Below are 20,696 nucleotides of genomic sequence, written 5' to 3' on the forward strand. Positions count from 1 at the left end.
TGTTACAGCACAGGGAAACCTACCAAACCAATGGCACTGTGGTTCTAACTATTCACAGACAAATACATTGGGAAAACTGTACATGCACTTGTCCCTATGGGGCACAGTGCAAGAGCTGTACCCCCACAGGAACCACCTCCTGCAGGAGAAACAAACAGCTCACCATACTTTCTGAAGACTGCAGTTGCCCTGCTGGCTCTTCACAGGCAAACTCCAACTGACTCTGTGTATTTCTCATTGAGTGCTCTATGAGAGAGCTCAATCCACACTGCAGGTCTGAGAATCAAACACATTAAGCTCATTCTAAAGGTGTTCTCCTAAAGGTAACGCACATGCTGCACCTCTGTGCCCAGCATTATCCCTTTTGGGAAGTCACTCCACTCTTTCTCTGCAATTAAAAAAGGCACCATCTGCCCCACCCCCTCCCAGACCTCTCCATCAGAAATTTAGTTAATGGCTAAAAAATGTACTGCTAATTGGAAACTGAATGGGAGGAATTCTAGGACTGCAAGAAATTCATGAATTGCAATTATTCATAGCAGACAGTAATGAACTATAATGCTTCCTGCAAAGAATCACATTCCTCCTTTGCTCTGAAGGAAAGTGGACTCCATTTAGATTAATTCAGGAGCACTGCCTTGTTATTACATTCCCTCTGTAAGCCATTTATATGTGCTGTCACAAATACAGAGGGGCCATATACACCTTGGGCTGTATTCCGGAAATATCTGCACTTTGCAGAAATAAAAGGTGTAATTTGTGTTTTCAAGCAGACACACAGATGTAAGCCGGCAGCATTACATGTGCTCAAAACACTGCCAGGACCTGAATATCACTTTCTTCCATTGGTACCATCACCACATCTGAAATCACTGACTGCTGCTTTGGAAAGGCAATTTGAAGCAGCCACAAAGACAGTGTCTGGTGTCTATCCAGAAAGCTCCAGGAGTCCAACTCCTGACCAGAACTCTTCAGACATACATGGAGCCCTGCATGGTCTGTGCACGTCTGACAGTTCTGAATATCCTGTCTAACCAGCACAGGTTATCTGCTGCTGACAGGCAGCTCCGACAGAGGCAGGAGCAAGAAGGATACCTCCCTCTGTGTTCTTTGAGGAATGATGTAAGGACAAAAGCTAGGAATTCTCCTACATGCAGAGAAGTCCATGATGCAAATCTGTATGCATTCTTACAGAAGTTATCAGAAAAAAACAACCAAGTATCGTCAAAAAGTGAGGGGCTTCACATAGCATCAGCGAACACTGCGGCTGTGTGTCACAGACTTCCTTATGAATGCGATACGATGTCATTACAAGACAACAGTAGGTTTCACAAAGAAAGAAAAACCAACACGGGACTTATTTTGAATGAGACTGTGCTTCCATTCAGGCACACAGCCAGCTACCAAGTCTGTGCTCCTGTGTCAAGCTCTATAATGACGGAAGCCTAATTTCCTGCCAAAATTCCACAACTGACAACACTTAAACAGATGAAGACTATTTATTGCGTGCCCTGTGAAGAAGGAGCCATGGCTGCACAGACCAAGAAGACACAAGTGTTCCAAGTTGCTGGGTACAAGGAGACCCCTCAAGCCATACAGGGGAGCCTCCAAAATTACTGATCTCATCGCATCTTCTCGATTCAGAGACTACTGAATTAAAAATTATTTTATGAGTTGCTTTGGCTTTTTTTCTTCCCCAGTTAAAACAAGTAAACCAATATAGACTGGATACCTTTCATTTTCGTGTAGCTGCTCACCTCCCTTCTTCCAGGAACATCTGGCCTTGGGGGAAGCTTTTGGTTTGCATTCAAAATCAACTGTGCTGCCCATATGAACCTGAATCATTTTCTTCATTGGATTCTTGGAAAAATCTGGAGCAGAAGCTGGAACAGGAGGGATATACTGACAGTAAAATAAAGCATCTTGAATTGTATTAATGATTCTACTGTTCAGCACATACATGACACTTTTCAGCTTCCAAACATAATTAAAAACACAAATGAATTAGTTATTTCAACCAGATCTTCTGTTGGGGCAATTATACATCTTTTCTTTATGCTGGTTACAGAAAACATAAATATTTCAATTTTGCAGAGTATGTCACCTAAAGAAGCAGGCACCTAAGCAGGGACCTAAGATCATGTTGCCTTCGCTGGAACTGGAACTCACTGGATACAACATGACTAAGTACACTACATCAGATTTGAGCTTACATGTCTTGCCTAACTCCAGTGAAGGCAGTCAGCATCAAGCCTCATTAAAACTCAAGGAATGTGGTGGATTCTACTTTTGTGCCAAAGTACAATGACAGATCACATATAATAAGAGTAAACTACAGCACAGCTCATTCTATATGAGCATGGGTTGTATGAACTAACAGTTCAGAACAGCACGTGGCTTCTATCTATGGCAACATGGAAATTCGTAAGGTGATTCAGGATTTTAGGAGAATGAGGCTGAGAGAGCAGTCTGCCGATTGAGCGTTACTGTATACAATATAAAGGGAATAACTCATGTCCAAAAGCACTGCTCCTGTAGGATTAGTTTTGATTTCACTCGGTGCTGGAGATAGAAATTGCACATGCATATTAATGCACGTGGAAGTCTGCAAGTTCCCTCTTTTTCTCAAGTAAATGGCTGCCATTTATTCTAGACTCCCACACGCATCATTTGAATGACAGAGTGACAACTTCTTGTCCCCTCGATCAAGGAAGGCTGCCACAAGAGCAGCCCACTGCACTGCTCCCCTGGGAACACCAGAGGCACAATGCAGAAGGTCAGTGCAGCTGACTGATGTGCTGAGCCAGGGCTGTGGCCAGACCTTGCGAGAGGTCTCCATCTCCAGGCCTGTGTCCAAGCCTCCGTATCTGCTCTTTGCCTAATTAATAATTTATTTGTGTTCTGTTTTAAAGCAATGAATGATTGGACTGCAAATCCTCTGGAAACAGATGAGTAAACTCCTCTGCACTGCAGATAAAAAGATATTAGGTTGACGAAAATGTTTATTTTGACAGTGCCTGAGGGAATTACAAGGCTGAAATCATTAGGAGGTGGAGTTCTGGGCAGGTGGACGGCGTGTGGAGAGGGAGGAGGAGGGCTATGATTTAGTAGAAAGGAAAAAATCTTACCTACAACCCTGAGCTCTGCACTTGAATAGATGACACCATGTTTATTTTCAGCTATGCACTGATATCTGCCAGAATCTGTCAGATTTAGATTCGATATCGTAAGTGCACCGTTTTCAATCTGGATCCTTCCCTGAACATTAAGAAAAATATCTTTACTCATGATTATTTCCTGTGAAAAGTTTAAAATAAGTAAGAAATTCGAATAGGACAGCATTAACATAACAAATGGGGCAGATGTAACAGCATGTATGTAAGAACAGTTCTAAAATAATCCATATGACAGCACTGAGATTTGGCAATACAGTGTATAAAATCAATTCTTCAAACTTGCCCAGTTTCAGAGGCTTTTTATTCTCAAATAGCCTTGCATTTCTCCAGAAATGTGGACATCGTACTAGGAAGACCAGAGCATCCAAAACACACAGATGGCTCTGGCATTTTACACTATTTAGAGATTTCACACTTGCCATTTGTTAATGAGCTCTCTGAGATACTATGCAGGAAAAAAAAAATAAAAAAAATCCAACAGTCATTAAATGGAAGACATATTTAAGTGCCTTAGAGCTGACAAGGCTACTGAATGAAGAACAGGGTGCTTCTCACCCTGATGCTTCCTGGAAAGCTCTATGAGTTTCAGTGGGAAGCAACTGCTTTGTGATGGAGTGATATGGATGGGTGACAAGAGGAATGAGTGACAACGACAAAACCAACAGCTTCTCCTTTGGGGAAAGACATAATAATTAACAGGACAAATGATTTTCTCAAAAACATCAGAACTTTTCTGGAGCAGCAATGCCTAGCAAAGGTCCTGGATGTGGCTCATCAGGCTTACTACAATAGTACTCACCCTGCCCTTCTATGGGCTCATACTCACAGCTGGCCCCAGCAAAGGGCAAATCCAGCTATCTCCATATAGCCAACACAGCTCAGCCCCTTCTGTGACAGATCCATTCCCAGTTAATTGCAAGTCAGACAAAGCACAAAACAGTCCCTAAAAGTAACAAGCCTAAATCTTCACGTCTTGTTTCTATTTCTAGCATCCTGAGCTCCTGTTGTTATTCCTCCTCACAAAAGATTCATTTATGGGGAAGGGAAGTTAAGTGGAATAACCGCAGCAGGAGATTTTTGTGGAGCAGACCCAGCATGAAGGAGGATTATCACAGGAGCTGAAGACAACTGATCATGATACACAAAGAATTCTTCTTCTGCTGTCTCCTTGGCGCCCGCCTTCAGTGAGTTAGTCCTACAGCGCACAGCCCTCAAGCGCTTCCAGAATCATGCTTATTCCCTTACATCATGCCTTCAAGGCTTGACACCAATGCTCCATGCTGGAGAACTGGGAAATGTGAATGAGAGAAAGTATTTTTGTACTTACTGAGGTACAAAAAAAAAGCATATTACCTCAGTGACTCCATATAATTTAGTAACTGCGCTCTTAAATCACCAATATATTCTGTACTCTGTCACTGAACCTGTCCACAAAACACCACCATTCCTTTTAGCGAGCATATAACTGTAACACCCTGAATGCTAAGAATTGTTTTTCAGTGTTCAGGTCATTTTTCATAGCCATCCACTGAACTCACTTGAGCAGTCCTTTCTTCGACTCTGGGTGCCAACACTGTGCACAGAATTCGAGCAGTCTTGACAGCAGTGGCCAAGGGCAAAATGCCCTCTTGCTACAGGCTACTGCCCCTAGTTTACATTTCCAATAACCTGGATTCAGCAGTTTTCTCAATGCACAGTGAGAACTAAAATCAATATGGGTACCAGGTGGTTTTTTGCACCTCTGATCTGGCAGACCTGCTAAGTATATTTTTCCCTGTCACCAACGTATGACTTTCCATTAAGTTAACAACAGCATTAAAACAAATACCGATGTTACACTGCTCTTTATCTTTCAAACATTGCAAATTTTGCCATCTTTTCTCAAGAAGTTTGCAAATGTTTTATTATTACCTTTAACAAAATTCCAATAGCAAATGTAAGACAACCATTTAAGTTCTTTATCCCTCTCTTACAGTTGCTAATCTATAATTTTAATTAACTTCCTTCTCCAGTCTTTCTTTATATAATTATTTCCATGGTTTTACCATTGCATTTTAATCTCCTTTTAGCTATTTCTCTACAGTATAATTTGTCTTTGAGTTACAGATATTGCAGCTTTTGATGTTTCCATCTGGATGCTCCTGAAGAACAAACATGAAGTACAAGGAGTATTTATCTGGACTGTTTACATGGACTTTCAGAATTCTCACTGCTATATGAAGTAGTGCTAATTTTGCATACCATTGTGCTCTTCAGAAATGAATGTTACCTCTACTGACAGTTGGTCTCCATTCTTCAGCCACCTATATGATGGTTTCGGCTTGCCACTTGCTCTGCAATCCCAGTATAAGGTATCCTCCACAGCAATTTCAGTATCTTTTATCATCTGGATCCAGTGTGGTTTTGCTGCAGATGAAATATCAACAAGAAAGACCCTAAAAAGTTGTTGTACCACCAGAGTCCCACTGGTTCTGTTTCAAGTCACTAATGAAAGAAATTACTCACCGTTCCTTCTAAACATTTCTATTGCAAGTAGTAAAACAAAAGAAAATTGAGATGACATATCACTAAAGCTGAACTAGTTGAACCAATATTAAAATCACTAATTCAGGAGCACAATCAACACAAATTTAAAAGTGAGGTAAATGTAAGACAAAGACATTAGCAGGATTATTGGAATTAAATAATTGATGCAGCCAAAATCATCAAATTAATGCTGAAGAGAATCTAAGGATCTCTGTTTCTGGATAATCTAAGCATATTACAGTGAGGCTACAGGCTATGCTTTTGTTCCTGCAACCAACAGCAAAAGCCACATAATGTACATGAGAGGCAGCCATGCAGGTAAACAATATTTTGTTTCAGCAACGCTTTGGCTACTAAATTGAAAACATCAGCTTCTAAAACACAATAGATATTTGGAATTTAATCCTTTATTTCCTTAAGTACGGATACCAACACTCTAAAATCAAAACAAAAAAAGACGACGCCAGTGACATATGAAAACATCACCAGTTTATAGATGAGTGACGGAAGCACCTAAGGTCAGATTAATTCCTGTTGAACTTCCTACTACAGTAGTGTTATAGCAGCAATTAATTCAGACTAGGGAAATTAATGACTCCCCTATGCTCGCAAGGGAAGTCTGCAGCACAGCTGAGAGCTGAACCTATTCTATTGCCAAAGGCACAAGACCAGCAGATCATCATTTGGATGAGGACGGGTTTTCATTTCACTAAAAAAGATTCGTTCATATAAATTCTCACTTCTTTTTCACGTTCAGAACAGCAATAAGATCTCAACACGGTCACATACTGTACCATACTTCTTGATACAAGGGATTATTTACGAATAAATATTCAGGATTATCTTCTCACAGAAAACTGTACTACATTGTATTCATTCAGATACTAACTTAGGAGGCTTTGGAATTCAACCAGTACTTGCTGACAGCGAAACCTCCTGTTACTCCTTTTGTTTTGCAGTTATCTTATGCCACATGAGCATTAATGCCTTTCACTGATTTGAGGTTCATGTATTTTTTACACTGTCTTTATCAAGGTCAGCTGTAGAAGACAGAATAACCTGATCTTCGTGTCAGACAAACATACTACGCCTATTTTACTGATATTAATGTTGGTTAAATATTGAAAGCTAACCCCGCCACATTGGAGTTTAAAAAATAAAAGGAAGAGCCATTGCTTTATCTCACATTGCCACTTGGAGCAGGTGTCCCATATGTGTCAAGAGGATGAAAGCTCAAGCCTCCATGTCAGCACGGTTCCTGCACTTTGCATACCTAAATATTTATGCAACAAGCAACAGTACCTGAATTATTGAAGGATCCATACATGTGCAATATTTCACATCTGCTGAGTATCTCCACTTGAAAGTAGGTTAACTGTAGTCTATTTTCAAGTTCACGATCTTGGATTCAGTTTCATTAGAGAAAAGAACACACCGACTTCTCTGTAAATTTGCATTTTAGGACTTTTTGTTTTAGATATTTCCCAGTAGGAGGGCACTCCTAGTTCTCCAGGGTGTATATAATAGAAGCATGGCAGCAAGAGCACCACTCAGAAAAGAAATGAACACAGCTTCAAAGGCCACAGTGGGTGAAATTCATGGTACTTGATCATTTGCAAGAGCCTTGATTTAGATTTCAGTGATTTCCTTGAGGGCAGTTCTTCGTCTCTTCCAATTACTGACCGAGGAATCCAGCAGCAAAACAAATACTCTTTTCAATCTTCCATGTCTAAAAGTCTCTAAAAATTACTGTAGAAAATATCAGAAATTCTTTGAGAAAAATAATTCAGCTAACGAGTTCAAAATTGAACAGACAGCATAAATGGGGCAATTATTCCATGCAATGCTCCGAAACTTAGCAAAGATGTCCATACTACAGCAGCTGAGAAAACAGCAGACAGGAGGTCCTGCTTTAGTAGATCTCCAGTTCCTTTCAGAAGACAAGTACTGCTCCAATCTCAGCACCACCCTTCTCATCCACCCTGCACAAATGTACCAGAATGATTCTGAACAAAGATTGCTCTTGAGTTCTTCCCACCAGCAGGCAAATGTCACCAGCTTAGAACATCGGGCTTCATTCTGGAGACACTAACGCCTTATCTGTGCTTCTGAAGGAGGACCGTAATGACTTGGTATGAAGCCTCACTGAGCTGCTGCATTGGTTTGGTGCATAGCCCTGATCTTCCTGAGGAGATGCCACTCCTTCATCCTTAAGCACAGAACAGGTAAATGGGCAACATGCCTTCACTGAGATGAAAAAGGAAGGATGTCCTGTAAGTCATGAAGTTGGAAGTTACTTTTAATGGAGATTGTAGCACAACATTTAGGATCAGGATAGAAGTCAGTGCTGTGAGTATTTGCAGATCTCTGGAACTCTCAGTACTATCTTCATGAAAGATGTGAAAAAGGTTCCCTTAAGACAAAATACTTGTAGGTAACTGAATTTCTAAACAATGTCAGCCATCAGCATCATGGTCAGTTAGCAGTAAAGGCACCAGCCTGTATTTTGCTTCAGTTGTTATTGCCTCATATATTCCTTGTAATAACTCACAGTCCCACAGGCATGAAGTAATACAAGTGAGTAATTTGATAAAATTTAGCCTCAGTGACAGGGAGAAGACTCAGTCATCTTTTCCTGGAGTGAATATGACCACCTTGTTCTTCCAGCTCATAGGCCAGGCAGGCCATCCCAGTGAAAACAGCTCACTCTTCATTAGACCCAGGGGAATCCCTTTAAGCCGTAAGGCAAGAAAGACAATTCTTTTTAGATTTTTAAGAAATCCCTTTACGATAACTGTTCTGGGTTTGGTAGGAGTGAAGACCAACTGCAATGAGTGAATGGGCTGAAGCTCTTGGAAGCAATGGCTTGGGGCTAATGCTTTTCAGAAGCTGTGTTGAGATCTAATTTGTAAACAATTTGGGGGTACCTTGCAGTGTCCTCAGCATCCATGACGCATGCCAGCAAGAATATTTAAATCCAACTTCCTTCAGAGTAAGAGTCTCCCATAAAAAGCTCCTTTTCAGTCCTCTACACCAAAGAGCATGAGAGCATTCAAGAAAGGCTAAGCTTCAGGACCACGGTTTCTGTGCTCTCCCAGGGAGTGCTGAGGCTGCTGTACCTCAGCTTGGAAGAAGACGACTACAGGATGGTCCTTAATTAAGGCTCACACATTAGATGTAGTCTGCTTATACACGTCTTTACTTTGAAAGTTACAGACTGAAACCCATCCAGAAATCTCTTCTGAAAACACCTTAGGATAGCTCAGCAGTCAGGCAATAAATCAGAGTAGAAAAGCACTTTCCATAGCTCAAGAAAAAGTGGCTATGAAGCATACTGGGAATTCACAAGGTTTTGCAAAAACAGAAAATGTAACCTCTTTTTTTCAAGGTAGTATCTCTGAAAGTCAGACTGTGACACTCATACTGATGCCTACAGCAGGGATCAGCCTACTTTTATCTCAAAGATTCAAGTGAATTTAAGAACTGATAACTTTTGGGGTTTTTTTTTGATAAAACAACCAGGCCCAAAGCAGCACATCATAACTTCCATTCACAGATACCTGAAAACATTATTTGTTTATTTATTTGCACTTCCATTCAAAATATATACGCTCTGAAGCACTCACTGCATTGCTGGGGAACATTTAGCATGCCAAAAAAGTTGAACAAAGTACCTCTGAAGAAAGGCCATTAAATTATGAGGTAGTATTGACAATTAAACTTCAAGCTGATCAATCAGAACTTCCTCAGTGTTATTCAGCTGTTTACAGTTCTGCAGCCAATGACTTCAGAACATCCCCATGAACAAGACAGACTTGGGACAAAAGCTCTGAACAATGAAGCTCTTCCACACTGAGCAGTAATGTGCCTTCAGTGCAGCCTTGGTGGTACATTCTTACCAAAACTTCAGGGTTCTTTTTTGTTGTTGCTGTTCCATGTATTTTGTATTTTATATGCAGGTTATTTATTACTGGGCGTCTGTATTTACATACAATGGAAATCCTGCCAAGTGAGCAGCAACGGCTGCTGTTATAAGCAAGTAGGGGCGACCTTGCTGGCCAGCTTTGACCATCAGTACCCAGATCAGCACAATTGCCTTTTGCTATCCAGTCTGCTGCAGAACTAAAGCAGAACAGCAGATTTTTTCTCCTTGTTAAACATTTTACCTCAGTACAGTCAAGCATGAGTTCCATTAAATCAACACGCACTAATTAAGAGTATTTTTCTTCAATTACCCTTTAAATTAATTGCTTTACATATCTCTGCCATGTTACATGTTGTTTAATTGCATTTTAAAATGCAAAAATGTAACCATTTAATTTCATCTCATTTTTCCATGCTATGAAAAGTCATGGATTCTTTCTTCTATTATCTCTTTGTGAAAAAGGGTGATGACAAATGAATGTACTACTGAAGTGAAGCAAATTATTTATATATTCAGGTTTTATATTAATTCATAGTTAGATAATCTCATCCTATATTTAGCACATTTTGAATTCCACCGAGGAGAAAAATGTCATTAAACACATGTTGGAAGTGCACAGGGGACACTGAACTGAACATTTGATGTTGGGCTTTTCTTGATAAAATCCTTCATGAGGAAAAAGGAAGATTAATAGTCTGTTAGTAATGTTATGAAAGAACCCAGAATCTGTTTTAGCTGAGTTGATTGTTCAAATAGATATTCTACGTCTTTGGTGTTACATTTAAAACCCACAATGAAACCAGAAAAAAAAAAAAAAAAGAAGAAAAAAAAAAGAGCCATTTTATTTTTCTATAGTTACAGAAGTGCACAGGATTTCCAAACTCAAGCATAAAATCCATTTTGAGATAACTACCATGGGCACAACTGACATCGAGTCTACATTCAAGTGCTTCATGAGTTCAATACCACAACTCACTACGGAAAGAAGAGGCAGGACAGCAGAGTAAACATAACTGATTGTTAAATCAAACAACTTAGGCACCGAAATCCCCAAATTCAGAATTCAAGATTTACAGTCTAGAATCACAGAACTGCTCAGGTTGGAAAAGACCTTAAAGATCATGAGGTCCAGCCACAACCTGACCATGCTGCCCTAACTAACAACCCTCAGCTAAATCATGGCCCTGAAAGGTTTCAATTGTTCACTAACTAAGCAAAAACTATTTCACACAGTCATTTAGGGCAGCCTGATGTCTCATTTACAAATAAGTTTTTAAAATCTGGAAAGAAAATCCAGTATTTTTAGTCAAATTGCACAATTTTGCTTATATCTTTTTCACCTGCCAGGGGATGGACTTTACATTTTGAAAACATTAATCCTAACTCCTTTTAAAGCTTTTTGGGGAATCCAGTTGCCATATTATCTTCGGTTACAGAACACTATTAAACTACATCAAGAACAATTCTCCTGATTCTCAAGAAGTTTTAAAATTACCCTTTTCTGACTGCAGAATTGTTGGGATTCTATTTGTAGAAAAGAAAGCAAGTAACAAAATAAGAAAAATTACTTAATTCTGCAGAATGGGTTTCATTAAGCAAAACAAGCAAAATAAAGTAGTTGGAGTACCATTAATGATATTACAAGTCTCATTATTTTCTTCAGTCTAAGAACCATATTAGGGATGGATCTAGGACAGGCACACATTAATAGTGGAATATTAACTCTATTCAAGGGTTCTGATCCCTTTCTGGATTGGTAATGAAAATGTTCAGACTGAGCATCTGCAAAACACAATTTACTTCTCTCAGAACTACAACTCGCTTGTTTTTATTGATTAGTAACATCTTTTATTTGAGATCAGTGCCCTTTAATGACAGAAAAAGAACTTTGGAAGTAGCACAAATACTTCAAAATCACCCACCTTCGTAAATACATTATGAGAACTAACGAACAAACCAATTCTATCTGTTGTGTGCTTTACAGCTGCTCTGACCCAGAACTGCTGTAGGAGTAGTGACCAAACTGACTTACAAACCACAGCTCACTTTAAACTTTTGAAACAGCTTTATAAAAGCTGTATGATGAAAAGTATACTGCCAAGTTTATAACTGCAGATAACACTGGCAGAGAAAGCATCTTAGCTTTTTCATCCTGTTATCTGATACCTAAAAGATCTAAATATAACTAGCATATGTGAAATTTAATGTAACTACTTATTTGGAAATTGGAAGGGGGGAAGGAATATCTTATTTCCTCCCAGTTTACAACTTGCTTCTTCAATTAAAATCATTGTTGACTGAAATCTGCCTTGCTGCCCTGTTCCAGTGAACAGTGGTTTCCCATACAAAGAACCCAGTGTCACAGTAGGTTTGCACTGTGCTTTGCCACACTACAACGAAATAAAATCTTTGCTCAAATATGATGAAAACATTCCAAATCAAAGACTGAATCAGTCTTTAAATTGCCATTTACCTGAAGAAAATTAAATTTGCAAAGATCTGGCTTTGACAAAAATTGTCAATTACCACTTTGTTGCAAACCGTTCTAGCTTTAAACCACCAACATCATGCTTTGCTGATATTCATTTCACTCTATAGTCTTAAATGCACAAGAGACTGTCAGTTTTCCAGCTATTAAATTTCCTATTATTTCATTTCTTATTCTAGAATATATTATCCTATTTGTTTACTCTTTTAAAAAGTAAACTTGTTATTTATTTTTGAAAGCAAAGAATTGGCAAAATCCATCAATAACCTTTTCCTAAAGGAAGATAAAACTGCTATTTCCTGAAAATGTGAGGCCTATACAATCCCCTGAATAAATCTAATCCACCAGAAATTTACTTTTTCACCATTGGACCAATTAAAGGTGTTAAATACAGACATATATCATTCCAACATTTTTCTAAGCAAGCACAATCACCTCCTGCATTACTCTGAGCAATTATTTTGAATCAAAAGCGTTACGCAAAACATTGGTGAAGAGGTTATCTTGGTTCTCTGCAAGAAGCCAGGAACTTTTATGAACAAATTTGCAATAGTATTATAGAAGCTCTAAACCCAAAACTAATTGATAGTGGTTTATGTTTCATGTGTAAAGAAGGATAAGAGAGAGGGAAAAAGAAAAAGTTTCCTACCGTAGTAAGTGAGACGTCCTCTTGCAATGTTTTTTCCTCTCGAGTTTTCAGTAATACATTCATACAGTCCGGCATCCTCCTGCTGGAAATTAGGTATTTCAATCATGCCATTTGACTTCCTTAGCTTTATTTTGCTTGGAAATGGCAGACCGTCAGTTCTTCTCCAGTTAATCTGAGGCACGGGGCTAAACAGAAAATAATGAGATTTCAGTAAACAACTTCGCTGCAAGCACTTGATTGTAAAAATTAGGTACTTAAACTAATATGCAATAAAGCCCCAAAGTGACTAAAGCTTGCATTAAAAGTAGTATTCATACTGTACATGACAGATGGTCAGACAGCATGGTTACTGATTTACATATGCTGTTCTGTTCCTCATGCTATTATTTATGGCATCAGATTTTTCACGAGTATCTGAATGTCCAATCACTGTAGAATTTCCAGTAAATCGCCACTGGCCTCCCCTGAAGACAGGAGAGATTTACCACTGTCCTCAAAGGAAGGGGAATCAAGGTAAGCCCCAGGTTCCATCTTAGAAGAGCCATTTATTCTCTGATAGGTAAAACTTTCCCTCATGTAGCTGGGGAAAAGAAGCAATAGCATATGATTAAGTTACCATTCTGGAGTTTAAAATTATGAACACCTGACAAATCTGCCTGCAAATAAACTGCAGAGTGGTTACCAAATACGTTTACAGAAACATAAATGCATTCTCAAAGCATTTATGAAGGAGAAAAGATATCAATTATGTGTGAAATGTCACTGAGAAGAGGAACGCATTTTAATCTTGATTTCAGTTATAAAAAAAGGACAACATTAAGAAAACATCAAGTACATTTCACAGTAAAATTCAGTCCAAATTGTCACCGACTTCAACAAGAGATCCTTTGCACTGAGAAAGTAGAGCTACCTCAAAGGACATCTGCAAAACTCACTGATCTTACCCAAGAGAATTAAAAGTGAAACGTAAATTCCTGCACTGCAAACATACACATTTTAATTCTAAACAACAACAGAAGTGCCTTCAAGGCTCTTTCACACCTTATTCCAAGGCAGTAAATGTGATGGGTCAAAACTCAATCTCTGGAGAAGTCTACCAAAGAGGTGGTGCCCAATGCCCACACCTGTCGTGCAAACAAACTCCAACATGCTTCAGCTTTACAGTATGGGTGAAGATGAGAACTTACTTCCCTAGTGCAAAGCATTCCAGTTTCACAGTTGAGCCTTTCGCTGCAGGAAGTGTCTCAGGAAACTGAACTTCTATTTTGGGTTCATATTCTCCCATCACACCTATGCCAGACAAGTGAGAAAAGACATCTTTCATTTTTGAAGCCATCATTCTCTAAAACACTGGATAACACTGCATTCAAAATTTATTTCTCTTGCACTTCGTTTAGAAACTCACACGCAGTGACCTTACAATGAGAACACTGACAGATGTAGCAGAGGAATGCACAACAAAAAAACAGTTTATCTTCTTACAATACTGTGAGGCTGCACCAAAGGTTACACTGCCACAAAAAAACATTCACTGGAAACTAGCTCTTTGTAGCACAGTGAAAGTAGTGTTATTTAGAGACTGGGAAAAGGAAAGCCGTACCATCAGTGCGCAGCACGAGAGGGGTTGGTGACCCAAGGACCTGGCTGTTTGTCACAGTGCTGGTTACAACACAGGTGTAATTTCCCACATCTGAAGGCTCCACCTTGGCGATGTAGAGGTGGCCAGTCTCCTGAGACACAAATCGCCGGTTGTCCTCTTGGACAAATGATGGATACTCATTGAAGATCCAAGCAAATGACAACTCTGGTTATAAAAATAAAGAGGTTTGGTAATGCTGTTGTTTGGTTTTTTTTTACCCCCTACCCACATTTTTATTTTCATAGGTCTTTATTTTACTGCATCTTATATATATATATATATATATATATATGTGTGTGTGTGTGTGTGTATGTATATATCATATATAAATCTATGTTACAGGACCAGAGAACCAGTGACAGGGGAAAAAAAAGCATCAGAAACAAACTAAGCTAAAAAGGCTAAAGCTGAATACTTTGTCAACAAATCCAATCCTCTAGCTCAAGAAAAACATGAAAACAATTCCAAATCTTTTACACAAGGATCATCATTTTGATCCACTCATTTACAACTTAATATGCAGGGGAAGAGACAGGAAAAATGAGACTGTACTTTCTTAAAATGGAAATTTCACGTATTATCTACAGCCCAGCTAGATACCTGAGAGAAACAGCACTGGCAAATGCAGCTGAAAAGAACATCCAGAGATCCATAAACACCTGGAAGAGCTCAGCACACAGCAAAACTACATTTTTGGTACAAAAATTTGATCTCTGCACGAAACAGCAGTTCTTTATGGACACTTTAAAGGAAAACTGCACTTGAAAAGATAAATCAAGGAGATTGGGCATAAATTACATGTAATTATTTTTTCTCTGAATACCAATTCTGAGCTGTGCGAAAGCCCCTTCCTGTGCGAGGCCGTGTGCCTGTTGCATTCATATCCTACAGAATGAAAATAAATTAATTTTTAATAGTTTCCCAGGCAAGAAATTATTTTTCACCCAAGCGCCACTCAGCTGAAAGTTTATGAAAAGATTAGAGCTTCTACAAGTGCTAATTGGAAACGATTATAGTTTGATTGACCTGCCTTGGCACTGAAGTATCTCATAGCATTTGCATTGCCCCTACAAAATGGAGATGATCCATTTTTGCACAGGTTTCATTTGGAAGTGCAGACATTTGGATGCAGTTGTGAAAAGAAGATCAAGTATTTCAGAACTCCCATATCTGAGTATGAACACGCAGCCAGGAAAGCGCTAAGCCAACAGGACAATTTAACAAAAGGCAAGATACTGCAGATAAAAAAACACTCAAGAAATTAAATTATTAAAATATTTATGATCTGGTTAATGTAAAAAGGGCATCAAATGAAATAGCTCATAATTGCATTTAATTTTCTTCTATCAATATTTAAACTCCTTCCATTACCATAATTTTGCCGGAACAGTGCGTGTGAACAACTGACATTCTCAGTTATATTCTCAAGAGTTAAACTTCCATTATAATGGAATTTTTGGTTGTTGAAAATAACCATCTACCCTTCTAGACTTGTCACACTTCTAGTGAAACAATGGACTCACCTAAAAGTTTCTTCCTACGCAAGACAAGAGGTTGAGTTTATTGTAACAAAGGCCAACACAGATTGGTTATGAAAAGACAGAGCAATTATTAGAATGGAAAGGAAAACCCTGTGACAGAGGGTGACTTCAGCAAGATGTCTGTGATATGCCTCAAGAGGCCCATAAGAAAGTCATACACATCCAGTCTACAACACAAGTCCTGTATAGCTCCACTCTTATCTAACTGACACCAAGATGCAGTGTCAGTTCTCTGTTGTTAAGAGAGGGATATGTGAGCAGAGTGCAGCACTGAGAGGCACCACCGATGGCTCTCCCCACAGTCAGCACCATGCAGTCCTCCATCAACCACAGAATAACTAAGGAAATGAATAAAGTGATGGAGCAGGTCTACGGGGTCTGAGAAGGACCACTGCCTCTTTGTATGGTCTTACTAAATGGGAAAGGCTAGAAAACCATATTTTATCATAGAAGTGAGGGATGAGAACGATTCTAAGACTGAGAAAACTGTAACACAAACTAGATATCAAAGGAGGAACATTAGGAAAAGAAAAAAAATAAACTCATTTTTAGCTTTGTATCAAATTCAGACATCCAAAAGACACAACACTTTGGGAAGCCAGGCTTTATCATTTCTGGTACTTACTTATTAGCTAATTGCTCTGATGAACTCAAGATACTATTTTATTTAAAACCCAACAAAAAACATACAACAGAGATGGCCAGATCTGTATACTCAGAGGAAAATAAGCAGCTTGATTTTGTCACCATTACACTGGGTTAGGTTGAGAGTAAATTCACTGAAATCAGCCCTTATGGTTATGAAAGCCATACAAAGTATATTCCAGTTCGATTAGATCCTTCAATAGCCTATGAATGAGCCCTCCTGGAAACCTAATTTCCCGTTATATGTATATTTTCATTGACTCTATTAAAAATGGAGAGTAGCATTTCTTTCACCAGTGCCCCACAGCCACTATCTCATTCTGTATTTACTGTACTTTACAAAACAGTATTCTGATTTTTCTACAAAAAATTCACATTAAGCAACTTATTCAGTGATTTATTATGTTTACACCCTTTGCTTGTTGCACCTCAAGGGACATAAACTCACTTCCTTTCTGTCAATTACAAATTTTCAGTTGATTTTCTGTTATAAATGAAAGCAATACATCTCTCCTGGGCTTCCTCAGAGAACGAAGCCTTTGCTTTCCAATGCATTTTTTCCTTATTTGGAGAGTGTACATGGATAAGGTATTAGAAATTACTGTTATTACTCAATTTTTATTTGTTTGCTGCGTCTTGGTTGGCTTCTACTATTTATTTAGTATTATTTGATTATTACTTATTGTACAGCCTACCACCTACAACCTGCTCATACTGTTCTAGGCACTCTGTGCACTTAACACCTCAATTAGAAAACATCTCATAAAATTAAGTTTTTAAACTTAAATCACATAAGATTCAACAATTAAACCAGTGTGACTGTCAGGGTCTGCCATGGTCATTTTCTAGCTTTTGTAAGCTTCGAAAAAACACCACTTCCCATATAACAAAAAAGTAGCGTTGCTAAAGGCACACGGGGGAGGTCAGCCCCATAAGTGTAGCAGCTTCTGACTGGGTTCAACGTTAAATCTTATGTTCATGTCAGTGCTTATGGAAATGAAGAGAAAAAAAAAAATAGGATTGTAATTAAATGACACCTTTTTCTTTTAAGACAGCGCTGAGTGAAAGTAGGAGAATTTTATTTCTTACAAACAGAATGTAAGAGACAATACTGGTTTGGGGAAAACAAAACTATAAGGAAATTCAGGATGACAGCAAAGCAAAAGCCTGAAAACAAAAATGCAGGTAGACTTACGACAAAGTAGACAGAGAATTCATAAAGCTTGGTTTATGCACTTGAAGCCTACATTCTGAAGGTTATTTTCTTTGGGACCACTCCTCTACACCTCCTTAATTCACATCAGCTTGTTCCATAATTCACACCTGATGAGATTTCTAAGACAGCCAACAGTAAAAAATATGAAAAATACTGTTCTGATACTGACCAAAACGTCTTATTTTCAGACTGATTGGGTTTTGGTTACAGAAGTTGATGCTTCCATAAATAATCCTGAAAATACAGCATTTGGATGTTGGAGTGCATTGTGCTGACTCAGTAACAGTTCCCATTGCTGATTTTTTTTTCTAGTTGTTTTATATTTGGTTTGTCTGCTGTTGTTCTCAATAGATGATGTCTCATATCAGTCACTGCGCTCAAAATCTGCATTATTTCATGCAGTTGTGCAATTCGTATTGTACAATATATTCTTTAACATAGACAGAAGAGGAAGCTGAAATAACTTGCTATTTTCCCTATTAAAATTCTGCCTAAACCACATGATGACATATGGCTTTTAAAGTGTTTGCAAGGAAGTAGTCAAGAGAAAATTTAGCAATGATACCAACTGCAATTAAAGACATGGAAAACTGTAAAAACCAGCAATTTTGAATTATCTGCCTTTGAGCTAAAATTAAAAGTAATGGAAAAGTACCACTGATTTTGAGAGGGTAATAAGAGATGACATAGCTAAGAAAGAAATACAACTGGCCCATTATTTGCCCCAGTTTCTACTCCCACTGTGAAGTATATGACAGCACACAGCAGAAACATCTCAGGTGCAGGAGGGTGAGCATCCTTGGGAAGCTGCTCATGCACAAGTGCCCATTTGCCAGCACTGTGGAGCACAGCTCCATGTGCATGTTCATATGCACATGTGCAGTACTGAGCCTGTATGTATGGAACTCCTAGCGATGCGGAAACAAATTAATTAAAGGTAGGAAATTAATCTGCGTGTGGTAAAAATGCACTGAACACCCACCCGCCCATCCTGCTGCAGCCAGCTAGAAGGTCAGGCTCGGTTCCTGGAGTCAGTCAAAAAGAAGAGGTAATTATTTTTGTTACAAAATAAATCATGTTTAAATTTATGGGGTTTTTTTGTGCGGCAGACACAAATGGCAGTTTCACAAATGAAAATCTTATGCACTGCAGGTGCAAGAGAAAGTGGTTATGTCCTCCAATACAGGATCCCTTGGCATGTGCAAACTGCATATCACAGTCCATTTGGGTGCCACTGACAAAAATGATACGGTTTGAAAAGAAAAAAGCCTCTTTACATTATTACTGTAAATAAATTGTACGTCATTTCAAGGCTTTACTGCATACTCCCAGGCAACTAAAATGCCCACAGCCTTGAACACTGGCCTAAGTATGCTCAGCTGGGAAGAAAACCACCACCTTCAAAAAAACCTCAAACCAAACCCTTAAACACTCCATATTTCTGTGGGGAGTCCTTAACCATTTGCTTAAAAATAGTTAAACCACTAATAATGCAATAATATTTAATACACAAGCCACAGCAAGACTTCACACCAGGTCTATAAACGAGCAGTAGGCTGTTGGTTACTTTCTGTTACTATTTCCTATGATGTCATGATGGTGACTACCCAGTAGGCCACTCTAACACAGCTTGAGCGCTAAGTTGAGGCCATGAGTTTCTGGCTGAGAGCTGTCACGCTCTCCACAGTAATTAAACTTAGGGGAAAAAATACTGAGAGACGTCATAGAGCTTCTGAAATTCCCCTAAAACTTTTGACATCTATTTCTTCTTTTGCTTCATGCTTTTTTTTTGTTTCTTTTCTTTTTTTCTTATAGAAAAAAAGGTAAATTGCATGATGGGAAACTGAGTCCAATTACAAAACGTGAAGAATATCTCTCAGAAACTCATTTTATTCCAGAGTTTAATGGGAAACATTCAGATTTGAAACTAATGTATACCATTAATCTTTCTGGCATAAAAGGTGAATTATTTTGTAGATAAAATATAAAAGATCAATTTTCAGCATGCTGTGCAGGTAATTAGGCATGCAACTCCCGCATATGGAATAACCCACAACAATGAGAGCAGTGCCAGAGACCTACATAATATCTTGCAATTTCAATCTACACATTTAATAAGAATATTGAAATATTTCAGCTTAAAGTGAGATCCTTGCAATTTCAGCTAACACCCAATTTTCATATTTAAATGGAATATGGTAACAGTCTGCTTGTTTTCTCTTTTCAAAATGAGTGTGAGAGGATAAATGGGACTGCAGCACAAACTGCATCCTTCTCAGCAGCTGCATGCTGGGGAGGCTGCACTACTGACACTGCTGTGATGTGCAGCTGTCTGTACAGAAGGGCCACACACCTGCCTTCCTCTGTACACTATAGTTCAAGACTGGCAGCACTGCCTCCTTAATCACACCTCAGACAACCTCATGTTAAGCACAATCCCAAATGGCACAACCAGCAACCTGGCCTTGCCTGCTGAAATTTCCACCTCCGTCCCTCCCCTGTGGGCCATGACCATTAGCCAGCACTAAGTTTCAAACCCAATGAGACCTCGTAATGCAGAAGTGCTCCTTAGCCAGCAGGTTAAACACTCCTTGGTGCTCTGAAGGATATCCAGATGCTAATGGAAAAGCCTAACAAAATGCTTTTCTGCGTTTTATTCAGCAGTGGGCTCCAATGCTGACTAAAAACCTAATTTCTTTTACCCTGTAGCTGTGAGGGATGATGGATTAGTTTCTCTTTATCGCATTTCTGAACTAATTGTTTCAGACCAGCAATGTCATTCAAAATGTACTGGCTCTGATCAAATGGTTCACACTCTGGAAGTATGCACAAAAGTAGGAAACTGCTTTAGGAAGCAATATTTAAACACATAGCCATTAGCCATATCCATT

At 38.8% G+C, this 20,696-nt stretch overlaps 1 protein-coding gene across 4 annotated transcripts in view; it reads right to left on the reverse strand.

The window, feature by feature from the left end:
• The window catches only part of LOC107319982 (contactin-3), a 93,047-nt gene that overhangs the window by 22,060 nt on the left and 50,291 nt on the right, over positions 1 to 20,696 (reverse strand). For all 4 annotated transcript variants that reach the window (XM_015875402.2, XM_015875398.2, XM_015875401.2 and 1 more), the window contains exons 4-9: positions 14,365 to 14,568; positions 13,952 to 14,054; positions 12,765 to 12,949; positions 5,446 to 5,582; positions 3,129 to 3,258; positions 1,733 to 1,883 (exon numbers count right to left, since the gene is read on the reverse strand). In XM_015875402.2, the coding sequence (XP_015730888.1) occupies positions 1,733 to 1,883; positions 3,129 to 3,258; positions 5,446 to 5,582; positions 12,765 to 12,949; positions 13,952 to 14,054; positions 14,365 to 14,568 (910 nt within the window). The remainder of the gene's footprint in view (positions 1 to 1,732; positions 1,884 to 3,128; positions 3,259 to 5,445; positions 5,583 to 12,764; positions 12,950 to 13,951; positions 14,055 to 14,364; positions 14,569 to 20,696) is intronic.

The sequence above is a fragment of the Coturnix japonica genome, chromosome 12 (assembly GCF_001577835.2).
Source record: "Coturnix japonica isolate 7356 chromosome 12, Coturnix japonica 2.1, whole genome shotgun sequence".
Taxonomy (NCBI): domain Eukaryota; kingdom Metazoa; phylum Chordata; class Aves; order Galliformes; family Phasianidae; genus Coturnix; species Coturnix japonica.